The sequence below is a fragment of the Antechinus flavipes genome, chromosome 3, assembly GCF_016432865.1.
Source record: "Antechinus flavipes isolate AdamAnt ecotype Samford, QLD, Australia chromosome 3, AdamAnt_v2, whole genome shotgun sequence".
Lineage (NCBI taxonomy): Eukaryota > Metazoa > Chordata > Mammalia > Dasyuromorphia > Dasyuridae > Antechinus > Antechinus flavipes.
Window position 1 is genome coordinate 258,993,603 of NC_067400.1, and position 21,323 is coordinate 259,014,925.

General features: G+C 33.9%; 1 protein-coding gene across 1 annotated transcript in view; it reads left to right on the top strand.

Moving 5' to 3' along the window:
* The window catches only part of NDP (norrin cystine knot growth factor NDP), a 51,811-nt gene that overhangs the window by 19,746 nt on the left and 10,742 nt on the right, over window positions 1–21,323 (top strand). Inside the window, exon 2 of the mRNA XM_051984992.1 lies at window positions 16,417–16,823. Within this exon, the coding sequence (XP_051840952.1) occupies window positions 16,650–16,823 (174 nt within the window). The 5' untranslated portion in view covers window positions 16,417–16,649. The remainder of the gene's footprint in view (window positions 1–16,416; window positions 16,824–21,323) is intronic.

Consider the following 21,323-nt stretch of genomic DNA (forward strand, 5'->3'; position numbering starts at 1 on the left):
AAAAGTCTTACCATAAATGACAGCATCCTATCTCTGATTAGGACAGAAATACCTAACATTTCTGCGTTATGAAGCTAATAATCACAATATATGGCATTAAAATGTTTTAAATACAATTGTCCTTCAAACATCTGTGAATTCAACAATATGGGTTATCCTTCCAACAACATAGATCATAATTTTCCTTAAGACTTAGCATATGGTCTTCTAAAATCTCTGAGGTCAAAAAAGTTATTTTCCTATGACCAAACTAGTGATAAGTTTCATTGAATTAATTTCAGTTGGTCCACATATCATAAATATCACTAGTGCTTGAGGAGGTCTTTCCAGACTGGCAAGAACTATCAATTTCAGCTCTGTTGGCATAGGTATCAAGTACACAGGATCACATTTATGTCATGATGAAGTATTGGAGGAAGATTTGAATTCTCCTTGAAAACTAATTTAATTTGGAAAATTAATCAGATATACTCTAAAGTATCACATAATCAGGATTTGAAATCACTAGTTCACAGGATCTTAAGTTGAAAAGAACATGGGGTCATCTAATCTTACTCTTATGGGTAAGATGAACAGAGCAATATCTCTGGCAAGGAATGATTCACACTCTACTTAAAGACTTCCTTTGGTGGAAAACATATTGCCTTCCAAGGCAACCATTTCCCTTTGGAAGGCTTTAGAGTGCTTTTGCTTACATTTGCTTAAAATTCTCTTTGATCTGCCCTGGCATCTGTTGTCTTGCTTACTTTGGCTAATTTTGCTGTGGCCTACTTACTGCCCCTTATAACCTGTATAAATGGATAACAACAAGAATAATAGAAAGGAATAAAGATTCATAAATTGTCAGAGTTGGAATCGATTTTAGGTATCATATGACTTATTTCATACTATGTCATTTCTGTGAACCACTCTCCTTTTATTACTGGCCCCCCCTCCCCCCCCCCTTTTTTTTTTAAAGAATTTCTCCCTCTCTGAATTTCTTCATCTCTTCCCTGAAATCAAGAGTACTGGTACATTACATTTGAATGCTTAAAGTAAGAAACACCAATCTTAAATTCTTATAGTCTTTTCCTATATTCTTACTTTTCCACTTTGAAACAACTTTCTATCTTGTGGTATGCTCATATGTTTTCAGAATACTCCTGTTTCAGATTTTAAAATAAAACCAGAACTAAAATGCTGAGGCTTTGGAGTTTTAAAAGGAAAATTGACTCTTTCTGGTAAGAAAATAGTCTTGCCTAGAAGTGCTGAATGGCCCCGATGACAGCTTAAGATCCCATATTAACTCCCGTCTCCCTTTTATGTCTTCTTCATTAATACTTCTGGGTCTATTCTCCTATCTCTGATTTGGAAAAGAGATTGAGAAGTTTTATTTGAGACTATAAATAAATTTTTGAGATTCTTGAAATTTTTTGTTTGTTTTTCATTGTTGAATTTTTTTGTTTTTATTTTTGTTTCTTTATTTGTTTTTTGTTTTTATTCTGGACCTGTGGTTTTATTATCAGGAAATGCCTAGTGAGGAAATTCTGGATACCAGTCTAGAACCAAGCTGTCCCATAGTTTTTTGGTCTTGGATAACTGTCTAGAGCACAGAAATATTTAATGTCATATCCTGGTCACACAGACAATATGTGTCACAGTCACTACCCCCTCCTCATTACAATTGAAGTTTCAATCACCCAAACTTATCTCTTGGATAGAAGTCCAGTAATAACCTCTAGCAAAATTGAATCAGCTCTGAACTCTCACTTCTTCAATATCCTTCTGGCTCTCTAGGAGATCAATCTGATTCAAGAGTAATAAAGGTGGACATCAGAGAATTCCTCCCAGATCCCCCCCTTTAAGGTAAGGACCTCATGAGGCCATATTATCATTTTCCAACTTGGTTGCAGGTGCTCATTTCCCCAATTTATCAGATTCTTTTTATTTTGAATGTTATCTTCTCCAATAAAATTGTGAGATCCTTGAGGGCAAGGATCTTTTGTCTTTTTTTTTTTTTTTTGCAACCTCAATACTTAGTATAGTGCAAGGCACATAGAAAATGCTTAGTAAATGTTAATTGATTGGCTGTTTGACTATATTCTCAACTTTTAGGTCATCCTAGAATCCTTACTCTCATTCACTCCACAAACTGTTGTAAAATCTTGTTTCCTCTCCATTCACAGAGTAAACATAAATCAGATGAGAATATATCCCAGACAATATACAGAGTGAATGAGGTCTTCTACTGGGAGCAAGGTATCTTAGTTCATTCAAAAGAAAAACAGATCTACATCTCACATTAGGGAAATTCCTACAAAGTCTCTAGAAAGAAGGACATGATCAAGGTCTTAGATTCTCTGCATGTGTTTATAATACATGCATAAATATAATTGTATATATTTGTATATGTCTCACAGACATAAGCATACACACATATGTATATGTATACATACATCTACATCTATGCAATTATGACTCCCATGATAATGAATATGTTAGGATAACAATGCTTATCCCCATTCCCCACCACACAGTTACTTCCCTATTTCAGAACCTTCTCCCCTGGACTTTCCAGGCCTGTACTGTTGTAGTTTTCTCTTAATTGGTCTTTTGATTCTAGAATCTTTCCTCTCTATAATCACCAACTATTTTCCTAGGGAATAGGTCTCAACATCACTCCTCTGATAAAAGATCTTCAGTGGTTCACATCACCTCTAGGATAAAATAAAATCTCAGTCTGATCTTCAAGACCCTCTACTATCTAACTACCATCTTCCTTTCCAACATTATTTTATATAACTCTTTTCTTACACTCTAAATTCCAACCAAATTAGCCTATTAGCTACTTGGTGAATCTAACATGGCACCCTATCTCCAAACTGTTGTTCAGGCTTTTGCTTATTCCTGGAACATACTCACTCCATTTCTACCTCCACTTTTTAGGATTGTTATTTCCTTAAAAGTTGAACTCAGCTCCTACAGAAGTATAACTTGATGCTTCCCAGATTTTAATGTTTTTATTCTGCTCAAATTCATGTAGAGGTGATATTGATGAAAAGCTAAGGACAACAAAAAGGATATATATATACAACATGCATATAGATTGTCATTTTTTTTATATTGTGTTCTATATGTATATGAGGAATATCCCAAAAGTTTCCAGCTATTAAAGCTTACAACTACACTAAAACTTTTGAAACACTTTGTATAAAAACCATATGGGGATGGGAGAGACTAAAAGAGGGAATTGGATTGTCCCAGGTGATTGGAACAGTGTTAACCAACAATAAATCAAGACTCAATTCAGCTTTTACTTTTTCTTTCTAGAAGAGATATCTGTCATATTGAAAGAATACAACAAAAATTGTAAATCAGGAGTTGATATCCAAGTTAAATAAAAGGAATGACTCTCGGCTATTTCATGTTGTTTTTTTTTTTTTTAATCAATAATTAAGTAAAGGCACAAATAGAATGATTATTATGTTTTCAGATGACCAAGAACTGGGAAGATAGTTAACACACTAGACAAAAGAGTCAAAAAACACAAAGTTCTTTATAGGCCAAATCTTCCTTATATCAAATATAATAAAATGAAATTTAGTAGAAATAAATATAAATCCTTATGCTGGAGATTCTTTTAAAAACTACTTCACATGAATAAATATAGAGAAGCCATGGTTAGACATCATAGATCAAGAAGATGTGTGTTCTGGTTGCACCTCTGATACTAGAGCTATGACCATGACAATATCACTCAACCTCAAGCAATTTTTTAAATTCATACACCAGTTAGAGACCATATGCTACTAGGAAGTAATAGATATAATTTCAATATTGGTGAATAATATGTAAAAACTTTATTTATCTATCAATCTATCTAATTATTTACTTGTCAGTCTCTCTATCATCTATCTTTCATCTTTCTGTCTATCTATCTAATCATCTACTTCTCTATATGTCTGATTATCTATCTCTTAAATACATAGTTACGTGTTAGGACTAAATCTAAGATATAATATAACATTATTTTGTTACATGAGAAGACTAACATGTCATATCATACAAGTTTTAATATCTTAGATGACATACTATAATTAATATAATATCTATTATATCATATTATATAACACATGTGGCATCTTATGTAATATAATAGGATTAATACATATAGTGTATCATCACATCATGTAGTATACAATATATGACCCTTCCTTCCTTCCTTTCTTTCTTTTTTCTTTCTTTCTTTCTTTCTTTCTTTCTTTCTTTCTTTCTTTCTTTCTTTCTTTTTTCTTTCTTTCTTTCTTTCTTGACTGTTTGAGTTTGAGCTGCCTATGTAGTATCCAGATGTTCAATAAGTGGTTGTCATTGAGAACGGGCAGGAGTTAAAAGAGATTAATGCTTAATTTGAGGAGTCAGATGTATAGAGATAATAAGTTAGCCCACGAGATGAGTTAATCAGGAAAGAAGAGAAGAGAAAAAAAAAGAAAGAGAAGAGCAGAGGATCGACACATTCACTTATATATTACAGATAGTAATATTCAATATAGACCATAAGAATCAATGAGAGATAGAAAAAAGGCAGTTGTAAGAGGAGAACAGAGAGCTTTGTCATGAAAATTGTCAGTGGAAGAAAGGGTCAGCAGGTTGCTAACAAATTCAAATGCTGTAGATAAGCAAGGAGAATAAGACTGGAAAGAGAGATTGCTGAAATTCATAGTGAATAAATCATTGGAAAACTTGGAGAAGAAGTATTAGTTCATTGGTAGCATTAGAAACCAGTATCTAAGGGGTTAAGAAGTGAATGGGAGGTGAAGAAATAGAAGCTAAGAATATATGTGACTCTGGGATTTAGTTTGGAAAGGAAAGAATAGATAACAGATGATACCTTGGAAGAGTTGCAAAATAAAACAGCAATTTGTTGTTACTTTAAGAATGGACAAAATAGGAGATAGTGAATTAGGAGAGATTGAAGAGAAAAGAAAGAATAGAGTCTAACTTCTTGATGGTGCAGGAGGGAATGAAGTGACTGGAATATACTGGAAGAGAGACAATGAAAGATTGACTTTGACAAAAAAGAAATATTCTTTCTTCCTCAAATATTATTATAAAGGAGACAAGAATGAGTGATTTTGTAAAGAAATTTTGAGATATGGTGTCTGAAAAGAAACAGAAGTAATGGAAAATGGCTTCTATTTTTTTCAATAAAATTATTCACACATTTTGATTAGATGACTCCTTGTGATTTACTTCTCATGAGATATTAGAATGGCACTGACATTATTTATTTCTTCACTTATTCATTCAACAGTGTTTATTGAGTCTTCCACCTAACAAGACAAATTTAGTGTCAAAGTTTCTGAAAAAAATTTAGAAGATAAATAAACAAGTTTATTTTGTTATTGAGAGTGTGTCTTCTACATATTGTCTCTTTTATTCTTTCCCTTGATTAGAAAGCTCTCTTTTCCAGAACAAGAAACATTGCTACTGTTTAGAGTTTATTATTACCAGCAATGGCCTGAGGCATAAATTGCTTTGGGTTAAGGGGCTTATTATTTTATAGTGAAACAGTACATTCAAAATTTCTTTTAGTTTTATTGAAATCTTTGGTTTTTAAATTACATTCTTTTTCACATATATACTACCCTCAAACAAACATACATTCACACCCATACTCACATACCCTCTCCACAGAAACTTTCTCTTACAATAAAGAAAAGGAATTAAGGCAAACACAACCATGTCTGACATCACATGCAACATCACTTATCCATAGTCTCCATCTCTATAACTAGATAAAATAGGATGATAGATTTCCTCATCTCTTTTCTGAGTCCAAGGTCATCCATAATAACTAAACAGCAAAAGAGTACATTAAAAAAAAACAGCTCTGAATTTAATTTATCAATTGCTTTTTACTAATTTTTTATTTTATTTATATCTTGATTTTCAAAGTTTATATAGTTAGGGGGGTTTATTGCTTTTTTAGGATTTTTTTCCAGTTTCATGTCCCATTTATTTGTGTGTTCTTTCTCTCTCATGTTGATCAAAGTGTTTAGACACATAAATTTCTTCTAATGGTTGCTTTGGCTGCACTCCAAAAGCTTTGGCATAATGTCTCACTGCCATAATTGTTTGATGCAATCATCTATTGTTTCTATGTTCTCTGACCCACATATTCTTTATCATTATATTATTTATACTCCATTTAAATTTGAAGGTTTTCTTCAGATGCACTTTATTTTTTTTATATTTATTAATGCTTTGTAAAGATTTGCTTAACATTTCTACTTTTTTTTTGCATTTGATTGTGAGAATTTTATGCCCTAACACAGGGTCAATTTTGTAGAGATATAATATACAGCTAATATATAAGAATATTCCTTTCATATTCTATTTAATAATCACCAGAGATAAATCATATCTAATTTTTCTAAATTTTCTATTCCAATACTTAATTTATTTCTTAATTATCCTTTATGTTAGACTGGTCCAGGTCTGAAAAAGGGATATTGAGGTCTTTAACTATTATAGTTTTTGTCTGTGTCTTTCTCTTTTTGTATTTCAATGTATACGCACTTACACATTCATACAGACACACACACGCACACTCACATACACACAGGTAATCCTATATAATTGTGTATGTATATTTGTATACATACACATATATACAAATAGTCCCAAAAGTCTTAGTGCAGTTTTCAGCTATTAAACCTGATAGTTTCAAGGTATCAAAGCTTAAAATTTCATTGAACTTTTGGTATCTTCTCTCTTTCTCTTTCTCTTTTTCTGTCTCTGTCTCTGTTTGCCTCTCTCTCTCTCTCTCTCTGTCTCTGTCTTTCTGTCACTATCTCTGTCTCTCTCTCTCTCTTCTCCCTCTCCCTGTCCACTTGTCTCTATCTCTGTCTCTCTCTGTCTGTCTGTCTCCTGTTCCCTCTCTCTGTTTCTGTCTCTGTTTTCTTTCTGCTTCTGTCTCTCTGTCTTTCTTTCTCTATCGTTTTCTGCCTTCATATATATGTGTGTTTATACATTTATATTGAAATAGACATTACTTCAATATTTGTGACTCCTTTGAGAATAAATGAATTTCATTGTTTTAAATATATCACGTTACTATTGCATTGAATGAGATGATCATGATGACTATTCCTTGTTTTTTGGTACTTACTTGAGATAGCAGAATGAATTAGAATACAGAATTCATTGATTTGCATATTGCATATGAAGAATAAAATTTTACACAGTTAAAATTAAGAGTGGAAGCTGAATTTTTTATGTTTTCTATTTTATAGATGAGTTTATTCCATTCACAAAATAGTTACAAATATTTTTCCTCCCAAAATTGCTCTTATAATTTTTCTTTATTCTCCCCATCTCACTCTTTTAAAAAACCAAATTGATATTGAAAGAAAAAGCATATGAACAATCTCACTAAACCATTATTGAAATGGTCTAATTGAATTTCACTGTCCTTCTCTTCACCTGTCCCATATCTTCAATACAACTTCTTGCTTTTTTCTTTCTTCATCTTGTGACTATCCTCCTGATAACTCTGACTCATCTCTCTTAGATCTTTACAAGACTGTTGATAGGAGACCTAAAATCCTCTATATAATTTCATGTCATCACCTTAATATAAAAGATACATTTTAAATAGAGATTTTGAAGTTAAATTGAAATCACAACCAATTTCATCTCATTGGGTTTTACCAAACATCTTTTAAAGTCCCTAGATAAAGAGTTGAAACCAGCATCCCTGGGCCCTATTTTGACTCTGCTACTTTTTGAAATAGAACTAGCTATGGCTATGATGAACTAATATTCAGCAAAAGACAATGGTATAGATCAAGAACAAACAAGGGATTTTACTTCTGCATCTTCTTCCTACCCCTAATGCCAATCATAGATGAAGGAAATTGTCCATAGTTAATAAGGAAAAAATACAGTAAATTGACTCTTCTTGTTCTTAGAGCAATCAAAATCCAGTAAAGTTTGGTATTCATTAGAAAAATGTCAATAGGACTTAAATCTATGTGAAAGTCATTAATAATATCCCTTTTAACATAGAAACAAACAAACCCATCATTTTATGATGATGATGTCCTTGAACCCTTAATAGAATGTGAATTTTTTAACGATAGAGACTATTTTGGCTTTGCCTTTGTATCCCCAGTGCCTAGCATAGTCTTGCATAAAACAGATGTTTAATAGATGCTTGTTGTATTTAATTTAATTCAATATAATATATAATAGAAAATTATTAAGTAGGCAAGATAAAAAATGAAACATAACTTCTCCTGAGTCCTCAAACTTGAATTATATAACTGTGATTTAATTCCAATTGAATGGGTTAATCAAAATAGAAACTATATTAATCTGAATAAAAATCTGCTTTCCAAAATGTAATGCTGAATTGTGCATTCCTCTGTACAGGAAGATAATACTGAAGACCCAGAAAAGAGAGTTCTCAATGTTTTTCTTTCATTCTCATCATTTAAGGAATCCCCTCCAATTCTGCATATTTCAATCTATCCATGTCTATACACCCTATTTGGATCTTGGTCATATCATCTCAAAATTTTACCACTGAGGGTTCACTTCATATGCCAGAGATTTTCTGTTATTTCTTATGACATCATGAGGATAATAGTGACATACTACGGCTACCTTCTTGTCATCCCTTGATCTTGGGCATGGTTATCATCCCATCTTCTCTTTCTGACATACAATTTCTTGATGAAGTCTTTTGCTCTTGTTTGTCTTCAGAATTCCTTATTCATTATGTATTGTGGCCCACTCAAAACTACCATGTTCTTCTCCAAAGACCTGTATGTGATATACATTTTTAATTCTTCAGAGGCAATGGTGTTCCCCACCTCATTATCACATGGCAACCAAGATTGGTTATCTTTAACCAATCTTTCACAAGATTATGAGTAATCATATCTACCAACTTTTCTACTTCCTCTGTGCTGGATAGTTTACCCAATTCATATTGGCAGATAAACTTTCATAATTCACTCTATCAATCAGGGTACTAGGAATAATTGTTGTTAATTGATATATGTCTGCTATTCACAACCACAGCTCTTGAGTCTTTGACAAAATGTTTCCCATTTAGACAACCAGCCAATATAACAACATTAAATTTTTTTTATGGATGCAAAAATCTTTTTTTTAATAATTTTTTATTGACAGAACCCATGCCAGGATAATTTTTTACAACATTATCCCTTGCACTCACTTCTGTTCCGTTTTTCCCCTCTCTCCCTCCACCCCCTCCCCCAGATGGCAAGCAGTCCTATAATGTTAAATAGGTTACAATATATCCTATATACAATATATGTGTGCAGAACCAACTTTTGTTGCACAGGGAGAATTGGATTCAGAAGGTATAAATAACCCAGGAAGAAAAACAAAAATGCAAGCAGTTTATATTCATTTCCCAGTGTTCTTTCTTTGGGTGTAGCTGCTTCTGTCCATCTTTGATCAATTGAAACTGAGTTAGATCTCTTTGTCAAAGAAATCCACTTCCATCAGAATACATCCTCATACAGTATCGTTGTTGAGGTATATAATGATCTCCTGGTTCTGCTCATTTCACTCAGCATCAGTTCATGTAAGTCTCTCCAAGCCTCTCTGAATTCATCCTGCTTGTCATTTCTTACAGAACAATAATATTCCATAACATTCATATACCACAATTTACCCAACCATTCTCCAATTGATGGGCATCCATTCCTTTTTCCAGCTTCTAGCCACTACAAACAGGGCTGCCACAAACATTTTGGCACATACAGGTCCCTTCCCTTCTTTAGTATATCTTTGGGGTATAAGCCCAGAAGTAACACTACTGGATCAAAAGGTATGCATAGTTTGATAACTTTTTGAGCATAGTTCCAAATTGCTATCCAGAATGGCTGGATGTGTTCACAATTCCACCAACAATGTATCAGTGTCCCTGTTTTCCCACATCCCTTCCAACATTCTGCATTATCTCTTCCTGTCATTCTAGCCAATCTGACAGGTGGGTAGTGGTATTTCAGAGTTGTCTTAATTTGCATTTCTCTGATTAATAATGATTTGGAGCATATTTTCATATGGCTAGAAATAGTTTCAATTTCTTCATCTGAGAATTGTCTGTTCATATCCTTTGACCATTTATCAATTGGAGAATGGCTTGATTTATTATAAATTAGAATCAATTCTCTATATATTTTGGAAATGAGGCCTTTATCAGAACCTTTAACTGTAAAAATGTTTTCCCAGTTTATTGTTTCCCTTCGAATCTTGTCTGCATTAGTTTTGTTTGTACAAAAACTTTTCAATTTGATATAATCAAAATTTTCTATTTTGTGGTCAATAGTGATCTCTAGTTCTTCTTTGGTCATAAATTCCTTCCTCTTCCACAGGTCTGAGAGGTAAACTATCCTATGCTCTTCCAATTTATTTATAATCTCATTGTTTATGCCTAGGTCATGAACCCATTTTGACCTTATCTTGGTGTACGGTGTTAAGTGTGGGTCAATGCCTAGTTTCTGCCATACTAATTTCCAATTTTCACAGCAATTTTTTGTCAAATCATGCATTCTTATCCCAAAAACTGGGGTCTTTGAGTTTGTCAAACACTAGATTATTAAAGTTATTGGCTGTTTTGTCTTTTGAACCTAATCTATTCCATTGATCAACTAGTGTATTTCTTAGCCAATACCAGATGGTTTTAGTAACTGCTGCTTTATAATATAATTTTAGATCTGGTACAGCTAGGCCACCTTCATTTGATTTTTTTTCATTAATTCCCTTGAAATTCTTGACCTTTTGTTTTTCCATATGAACTTTGTTGTTTTTTTTCCTAGGTCATCAAAATATTTTTTTGGGAGTCTGATTGGTATAGCACTAAATAAATAGATTAGTTTAGGTAGTATTGTCATCTTTATGATATTTGCTCTCCCAATCCAAGAGCATTTAATATTTTTCCAGTTGGTTAGATCAGACTTAATTTGTGGGTAAAGTGTTTTGTAGTTTTGATCATAAAGTTTCTGATTTTCCCTTGGCAGATAGATTTCTAAATATTTTATACAATCAGTAGTTACTTTCAATAGAATTTCTCTTTGTAACTCTGTTGGGTTTTGTTAGTGATATATAAGAATGCTGATGACTTTTGTGGGTTTATTTTGTATCCTGCAACTTTGCTAAAGGTGTGGATTGTTTCAAATAACTTTTTATTAGAATCTCTGGGGTTTTATAAGTATACCATCACATCATCAGCAAAGAGTGATAATTTGGTTTCCTCATTGCCTACTCTAATTCCTTTAATCTCTTTCTCAACTCTTATTGCCAAAGCTAGCATTTCTAACACAATATTAAATAGTAAGGGTGATAGTGGGCAACCTTGTTTCACTCCTGATCTTATTGGGAATGGTTGCAATTTGTCCCTATTACATATGATGCTTACTGATGGTTTTAAATAGATGCTACTGATTATTTTAAAGAAAAGTCCATTTATTCCTATACTCTCAAGTGTTTTTAATAGGAATGGATGGTGGATTTTATCAAATGCTTTTTCTGCATTTATTGAGATGATCATATGGTTTTTGTTAATTTGGTTATTAATATGACCAATTATCTGATAGTTTTCCTAATATTGAATCAGCCCTGCATTTCTGGTATAAATCCTACTTGATTGTGTTGTATTATCCTGGGGATGATTTTCTGTAGTCTTTTTGCTAATATCTTATTTGAGATTTTGGCATCAATATTCATTAGAGAGATTGGTCTATAATTTTCTTTCTCTGTTTTCAACCTACCTGGTTTAGGTATCAGTACCATGTCTGTGTCATAAAAGGAATTTGGTAGGATTCCTTCATTCCCTACTTTTTCAAATAGTTTATATAGCATTGGGGCTAATTGTTATTTGAATGTTTGGTAGAATTCACATGTAAATCCATCTGGTCCTGGGGAGTTGATTAATAGCTTGTTCTATTTCTTTTTCTGAAATGGGACTATTTAAGCAATTTACTTCCTCCTCTGTTAATCTGGGAAGCCTATATTTTTGGAGGTAGTCTTCCATTTTGCTTAGGTTATCAAATTTATTGGCATAAAGTTGGGCAAAGTAGTCCCTTATTATTTCTTTAATTTCCTCTTCATTGGTGGAAAGTTCTCCCTTTTCATTTGTAAGACTACTAATTTGATTTTCCTCTCTCCTTTTTCTAATCAAATTTACCAAAGCTTTATCAATTTTATTGGTTTTTTCATAAAACCAAGTCTTAGTTTTATTTATTAGTTCAATAGTTTTTTTTTTTTTACTTTCAATATTATTAATTTCTCCTTTTAATTTTAGAATTTCAAGTTTAGTAATTGATTGGGGGTTTTTAATTTGGTCTTTTTCTACTTTTTTTAAGTTGCAAGCCCAATTCATTGATATTCTCTTTCTCTATTTTATTCAAGTAAGCCTCTAAGGATATAAAATTTCCCCTTATTACCGCTTTGGCTGCATCCCACAAATTTTGGTATGATATCTCATTGTTGTCATTATCTTGAGTGAAATTATTAAGTGCGTCTATAATTTGCTGTTTTACCCAATCATTCTTTTAGATGAGATTATTTAGTTTCCAATTACTTTTTGGTCTATTTACACCTAACTTTACCATTAATTCTTAATAATGAAATATTTACTGAACAGAAAGCAAAGCAGGAATAATCATAATATAGTCATTCATCTATAAAGCTTGGGTTATATTCTCTAAGTAATTTACAAAGTGGATATGGAAAGAATGGGCACAATCTTATAGAAATTATTAAGGAGGTACAAGGGTAAGGAAATTTAAATATCCTATTCAGCTCATAACTATGGACTGCACACCTTGAAGTCATTGGTGTCGTTAGGGAACAGACAACACCACAAGTCCCTGCTGTGTGGCCTTTCATCACCGAATTTTTGACTCAAATCACTCTTTGGCAGAACTCTTGGGTTGTATTATATTATTTTAGCAAAAGAAGTAACTTTAAGGCTGCTGTCTGCAGAGCTATTTGGTCTACTCTCTTGGCTGAGATCTGAAAGTTTGTTATCATTTTTTTTTCTTTCTCTAGACATTGGCAACAGTAAAGATCAAAGAAGACAAGGCTCAGAGGGCTTCTCTTCTCAATCCATAGAAGTTAGTAAAGAGAAATCCCCCCTCCCTCTCCTTTTCCCAGCCATCTCTGTTAGGTAGCAGAAATTCTTGTCCCTCCAATCAACTATCAGTAGCTATGTTTTTCTTCCAATCAGAGCTTTCAGTAAATAAAACGGCTCTCCCAATCAGCTCAGATTCCTCTCTCCCTCTATCTGCCCAACGGAGGCAAATCCTGTCTTAGTCTGGGCATCTCAGCACAACCCTTTTCAGCTTTCATTTTGATCATTTTTCTGTGAGCCATCAATCTCACTGGGCTCAAGTTCCTTTAAAGTAGCAGAGGAAATCTCAGTTCTATGTTTTCCACTTCTCTAGGTTCAAGTGGGCTTAACTCTTCCCCACTCAGCTTCTTTCAAGCTGTAGGATGCACTCTGCTTTGTTTTGGGCTTATTCCTCTTCCTTCTTTTTACCCACCTGATTTTCTCCTGTCTCAGGTTCTTCCCTAGAGAAATAACTCACCTCTATCTTAGGGTAAGAACTCCAAATTTATATTTCTTTCAGATGAGTCACAAATAGGCAATATACAAATGTCCCATTTTACCAAAAGTTCTAATTATGAGTTTTCCAATTATCAACTTAAGATCCTCATAACTGGTTATATGTTACCTAATGAGATATAAGATACTTTAGCCATTTTTTGTGTTCAGTAAAGATTTGTTATTTGAGGACAGCTTTTTTTCCCCCTCAGGTCTTATCAAAATTCTCTCTGTTTCTAAATACTTTTCTTTAAGGAGCTCCTATCTCAGAAATTCTCTCATTTCTTACAAATAGCACTGGCCAATTCAAAAAAGATTTCATTTGAAGCTTAGGAGTAAAAAAGATATGTGATTTCCCAAAAGTAAACTAGCACATTCCTTTTCACATTTTCAACTGTAAGCCCAATTCATTGTCTACTTGTATAGCTTGTTCCAGAAAAGCATACTCTGGACATCCAAATTCATGTTGAAATCTAGGCAATATACTATATTCAATTATTCAATAAACAAACATTTATTAAGCACATACTAGGTACTCAGAATTGTGGTAAGTTATTTATCTACTTGGGTTTTCCTGTTTATAGACAGAACAGACTTCTTTTTATAATAGTTGATCTTTTCCAGAAGAATTTATAATGTCCTAGAGCTTAGTACAATCAATGATAACATTGTTTATCATCAAATAGCAGAACCTGGAGAATGCAGAGATAGATACAGAACCATGACAAGCATAGGGCAACCAAAATTTTAGTCAAGGGTACTTAACAACACTCAAAAGATGCATTTGTTTCCCATTATGTTTACTTACCTGTACAATCTACATCAGAATTTTTTTTTTTTTGCATCTTCATTTCAAATAATTCTGCTTTCTTGTTTAGTCCTGGCTTCTGATCTTGAGGAGCCCATTACTGTAGTAACTGTTTCTTAAATTCCACCTTTCCTCCACTGTCTTTTCTACCAAGGGCCACCTCTCATAACTTTCTCTACCCAGGACCTAAGAAAAAGATGTTACTGGCTTATATTGTCCATGATTGGACTCCTTCCCTTTCCTCAAATGAATTTGCACTAGGTCACCAAATTTTCTAATTGATTAGAAAGGATCTCAAGAGTACTTTTGTTGAAGTTGTGGATCCTGTCTATAAGATACCTGTTAAGGTTTTATTTACCTCAATATTGAAAATCAATTCAAAATATTCAATATATTATCCCCAGCCATCCATGCTCACTAACTCTCTTATATTGTTATTGGTGCTCCATATATGAGAATTGGTTAGAGCTAAGACTCTAGTCCCTAAGTAAGGTTTAACTTTGGAAAAAAAGTTAACTAGCTTATCAAGGGATAGACTCTGATTTTGGCCCTATTGGCACTATGCCTTGATAATTTTTCTTATCTATAAAGTGGAAACTATTTTCTATCCTCATTAATGAATAAAATGAGAATCTCTGTCTCAAATATTTCATGAAGACTTATTTGTAATTATTATGCTCCTTTATTTAGGACATAATTTCATAGTCCCTAAATTTTCCAAACTTTTGAAAATATTTTAAATATTTGATATATAATCTGATATATAATTTGATATATAATCTATTTTTGCTTTTGGCACCTATACTTCTCATGCTATGTAAAGGTTTTAGAGTGAAATAATTTAGGAAGATCTTTTTCTTGTGACATATGAACTTGTAATGACAACAATAAAAAGCCTCTACTCTAGTGATCATTTGCCCTTCCAAATCTTACATACATTTAGAATAAATGGAATCTGCAGAAATGTGTGATTTTGCTAACAAACACCATGTGTGTTTCCCTTTAGGAGTTTTAAGATGCACTGGCGGGGCAACATGAAGCAAAATGTATATTTCAGATGTAGCATCTCATCCAAGTGGATGGCACAAAGTTTAGAGTCAAGAAGAGAAGTCAAAAATTAAGTGGGTGGGTATATAGAGATGGGAAAAAATGAAGTCTTTAATTGATAGAGAATGAGAACTGTAATTCCACCCCTAAGGGATTACTTACTACTCTTGACCCTGAATCTTCCTTGTTTTCTCAGAGTTCTTGAAGCCAGGTCTCTGGTGAGTTGAGGCTGTCACTGATGGCTTAGTGAGAAACTGGACAGACATCCAAAAGGGAAAGAAATGAGACCACCCAACTAACTCACATTTATGGCTATAGAAGAAATTTTTTTTCTTTCACATGGGGAACAAATTATGCTCATTCTTAAGAATGTGCTTTTAACTAATTAAAGCAACCACATGTTCTCATTAAATCAGAGTTTGCCACTGGATTGGGATGAATATACTCAATTACTAAATGGGAGTTTGGGAATGGTGGTGGAAGGGAGGTATAACTTAAAGGCAATTTAACCCTATCACTAAAGTAATTTGAGCTAAAAGTGCCTTGAGATGAACTTATCAGGATCTATGAGCAATGACTTTCGGTCCCTTAAAATATTGCCAATACCTTTTTACTATTATCATCATTGTTCTTATTGTTGTTCAAGATAATTATGTACTCTACTACAATGTACTATACCATTGAAAAATATAAGAATGAGGGAATAATAATAATAAAACAAACACTAATAATAACAGCAAACTTGCTGTGGAGTTTGAGATTCGGATTCTATTTGTGTCACTTCTTGTGTGTTCATGGGTACTTCAGTTTACTCATCTGTAAAACGAAGGGGATGGTTTCTAATGTCCTTTCAAGTCCTAAATTCACAATCCTCTAATCCTATTGGTTTCTTGGAAAGTTTATGTCTGAAAAATGATTTATATTTTCATTCCAGCTGTGCAGGAGTTGCCGTGAAGGATTACAAGCAGCAAACCTTTTGCTTCCTCCCAGTGCCAAGGAACACGGCATCCAAAGGACAATGACAACCAAGAAGCCTCAGCCAGATTTTGCATTTTCCCTGAAAAGAACTAGGTCCTGAGATTTGAAAGTGTTTTTTTCCCTTCTTCTTCTTTTAATACTCTACCTCCCTCTGCTGTTATTACCGGGAATTTTTTTTTTTTAACAACAATGAGAAATCATGTACTAGTAGCATCGATTTCAGTGCTCTCCCTGCTGGCAATTATGGGAGATACAGACAGCAAAATGGACAGTGCCTTCATGTTGGATTCGGACCCTGGGCGCTGCATGAGACATCATTATGTGGATTCTATCAGTCACCCTTTGTACAAATGCAGCTCAAAGGTGAGTGAGTCACGAGTTTACTTCTGCAAGAGAATTCATATTTTCATTCCAGCTGGGCAGGGATTGCTGTGAAGGATTATAATCAGCAAACTCTTTTGGTGGTATGGTCTAAATTAGTGGAGTTGATCCATTAGATATAGAGTCAATGCTTTTGCGTTATCACATTAAGTCAGAGGCATATCAGACCAGCAAAACTCTTCAGTGGGGCTGGAACCCATCCTAAATGTTTAACAAAATAGATAAAAATACAACACAACATAGATAATCTTAATTGCTGAGTTTTAAGTCAATATGCAGCTAGCAGGAGTCCATTTCTATTTTGAGTTTAAGCATTTGGTGTAAGCAACTAATACTCGTAGTATGTCATGATAAAAATGCAGATATTTTCAAAGAATTGATTATGTATTCCATTTATCATTGTTACTGCTTCATCTATTCATTCATTCACTCAGAGGCCATTTATTTAAGAATTTACTATATACAAAATAGTAAATTGGGCACTGAGAACTGTATTGCTCATTAAAAAGGGAAGATAGTGTAATAGAAAGCTTATTTTGTAGAACCCAGAAACCTCCCTTCAAGTTTTAACTTTGACTATGATGATGAACTCAACTTCAGGTCAGTCCTAGTTTTGGAAGAGGAGAAACAATACATGCATCATCTACCTCACATTTTGGGGCCGGGGAAGTGCTTTATCACTTTAAGCTTTCTCTATTGATGTAATTATGGACTACATCATCTTATTATAAAAACTTAGTCTATTATACATCCTCTTTTACTCGATCTCATGGAAAAGTTTGCAAGGGGGAAGATCTTAGTGAAATGGCTTTGACACCTGGGAAGTCATATATGTTATACAGAAGGAAGGAGGGAGAAGGAGGAAGAAGCCACAGCAGTTAAAACTTGGTTTTCAGAAATTGTGATTTTGGTTTCACTTCAGACTCTCTGCCACTAAATTCATGTAGCTGTACCTCTGTTCTTTCAATAATGAAAATAAGAGTTATTCTGGCTAAATTTAGAGATATTAAATTTTAGCTATTGTCAACCACATATTCTCCAATAACCATGGAAAATATTTTTAGAAATTACCATTTTAATGATAATATGTGCCTGATATCAACCATTAAAAGTATGATCAAATTGATTTCTGTAAAGCATTCATATTTTTTAATGGCTTATCCAGTTTTTCTGATTAGAATTTTAACTTTCCAAATGATTTAGTAAAATAAGGTAACATTTTTTATTTTTGGTGAGGCCAGATTCTGAGCTAAGATACTTTGGCCATTATATTATTGAGCTATGTGGCTGTGGGAAAAGATACACATTTTCCACTCTAAGAAAAGCTCTCTGATTTTTATTTGTATTTGAGAGACTCAAAAATAGTTCCTGGAGGAACAAAATTAAAATTTTGCATGGCCACAATCCTTGTTAGGAAATCTAACTAGAAGAAAGTGACAATAAGATAGAAAGGCATTTTTACAACAGTAATGGTTCAAAAATGACTGGTCTGAATATGTCACTTGAGTATTTTATTTGCTAGTTTTTCCCATCACCCTTGCTGAGGCAGACAGCCAAACTATTTGAACTTTATCTTTTGCTTAAATTATTTTGATAAGATCATTGAGAATAGACAAGACTTTATTTATCTTTACAAATAGCAGGTGTCCAATGGATATTCAATAAGAATTAAATTACATCTGGGGAACTGTATTCCATAAAGACCCTCAGAAAATCTGCCCTAGATTTGAAATAATCAATGTGTCAGCATCCATTGTAGCTAAAAAAGCCTCCTCTAATACGTTTACTTTTAGCAATAAACTATAGGACACATTTACTTCAAAACAGAAAACATTTGGATAAACAGCATGGCAAATAAATTAATTTTTAAAATCCTTCCATGTATATGTAGGGTTAATCTCCCACAGATAAGGGAAGATACATGAATAGAACACACATATATATACCCATGGCCAAGGATGGCACATATATAAAATGAACATGTGTGTATATATGCACACATACATATATACCATGCATATATTGCACATGTGTATATGTATATTTATTTGTATCTATCTACTTATAATCTATCATATACACATCACATATATAAAATCTATCATATTCTGAGTGTGTGTATGTGTGTGTGTGTGACTTCAAGCTTCTCTATTAATGTGAGTATGGATTATGACATCTTTTTAAAAGGACTTAGTCTACCACACTTTCTACTTTACTCAATCTCATAGAAGAGTTTGTAAGGGGAACCTTGGTCAAAATGGTCTCTGGGAAGTCAAATATGCTATACAGAAGGGAGGAAGGGTGAGAAAGCATGAATGGATAGATATTTACAATAAGAGAGAGAGAAAGAAAGAGAGAGAGAGAGGAAAAGAGAGAGAGAGAGAGGGAGAGAGGGAGGGAGAGAGAAAGAGGAAGAAAGAGAGAGAGGGAGAGAGAGAGAGAGAGGAAAAGAGAGAGAGAGGAAGAGAGAGAGAGAGGAAAAGAGAGAGGGAGAGAGAGAGAGAGAGAGGAAGAGAGAGAGAGAGGGAGAGAGAGAGAGAAAAGGAGAGAGAGAGAGAGAGGGAGAGAGAGAGAGAAAAGGAGAGAGAGAGAGGAGAGAGAGAGAGAAAAGGACAGAGAGAGAGAGAGGGAGAGAGAGAGAGAAAGGGAGAGAGAGAGGGAGAGAAAGAGAGAGAGAGAGAGGGAGAGAGAGAAAGAGAGAGAGATAGAGAGAGAGGGAGAGAGAGGGAGAGATAGAGAGAGAGGGAGAAATAGAGAGGGAGAGAGAGATTATAGATATAGTCTAGATAAATAACTATAAACCCAGTGTGAAGGGATACATGGCATAAATCCATGTAACTAGGGGCCCATGTGTAAAAGTCATGAATATAGGAGACATGTTGACCAGGTCAATTCATACTCAAAGTGGTTCAGGGATTTTGATGTCCTTCAGTGATATCATCATGTTGCTCTCAGCTAAGCATCTCATCTCTATTCTATGTATGGTATTCACATTCTTCAGTGGGTGTTTTTTTAACAGTATCTCTGGTCTGGTGGGTTTCTCTTTGCTATCATTTTATGAGTTTTGATAGCTCAGAATATCTCTTTGAGCAAATGCATCTAATACTTCCTTAGGTCACAGTAGAATACCTAGCTAAGGACAATAGACAAAAACCAGAATGAGGATTAAGATAAAGAGATTAAGGGAGGCAGCTAGATGGTGCAATGGAGAGAGTATCAGCCCTGAAGTCAGGAGGACTTCAAATCCAAGCTCAGACACTTAATACTTCCTAGCTGTCTGACCCTGGGTAAGTTATTTAACCCCAACCCCCGGGGGGAAGGGAGGGGTAGGGGAGGGAATGAGAGAGAGAGAGAGAGAGAAAGAAAGAGAGAGAGAGAGAGAGAGAGAGAGAGAGAGAGAGAGATTAATTCTGTTCTTTTGACTTCCTATTTCAGTTCCTAATTCAAAACCCATGATGCCAGATGACTAGCTGACAGGGTGAGAAATTTCTCGTAATTACATTTAAAGATTCTTAAATCTTAAATCATAGTTTGGGAATTCTAATATGGTTGTTATCATTCAATTGGTTTCAGTCTTGTCTGAATATCTGGAAAAGATATTGGAGTAGTTTGACATTCCTTTGGCCAAACATTATGTTTGACATTCTTTCTATGTCATTTTATAGATGAGAAAACTGGGGAAAACAGGGTTAAGTGACTTATCTAGGGTCATATAGCTAGTAAGTGTCTGAGTCCAGATTTGAACTAAGAAAACTCATCTTCTTGACTCTAGGCTCTGCATTCTAACCACTGTACCACCTAGTTGCCTTTCTAATATATAAACCAAACCAAATCAATCACAATATTATGAGAACTGAGTGAAAGCTGAGTCTCCAAAACACACTTTGCCCCTAAGACTCTCCCAAAATGGCATAAAAATGGAATAGGTCAAGAAAAAAAGCTAAGCAAAAGTAAGGTCATTGACCCTCCCCCCCCCCCCCCACTCCTCATTTAAATTCTTGGTTTTATTTGGTATGTTTTCTAACAACAAAATTTTTGATTCTATTATATTCCGAACAATTTAGAAATTAACAGAAAAAAACTCAGAATATTCTGCTGTTATATTCAGCACAAAACTTTGTTGTCCTCTACCCCATTCATTTTCTTCTTTCCTTCCTTCCTTTTTTCCTTCCTGCCTTCTTTCTTTCCTGCCTTCTTTCTTTCCTTCCTTCCTTCCTTCCTTCCTTCCTTCCTTCCTTCCTTCCTTCCTTCCTGCCTGCCTTCCTTCCTTCCTGCCTTCCTTCCTTTCTGCCTTCCTTCCTTCCTTCTTTCCTTCCTTCCTGTAAAAAAAAGCATCAATCCAACGCTAAAATAGTGAAGAGAAATATGAGACTGAGGTAGAAGCATTTGGAAAATTAAGGGAAATGGAAAAGCAAGAAAAGCAATTAGATGAATGGCATATAGTTGTAACAGAAAAATACAATAAAAGCTCATTAATTCAAA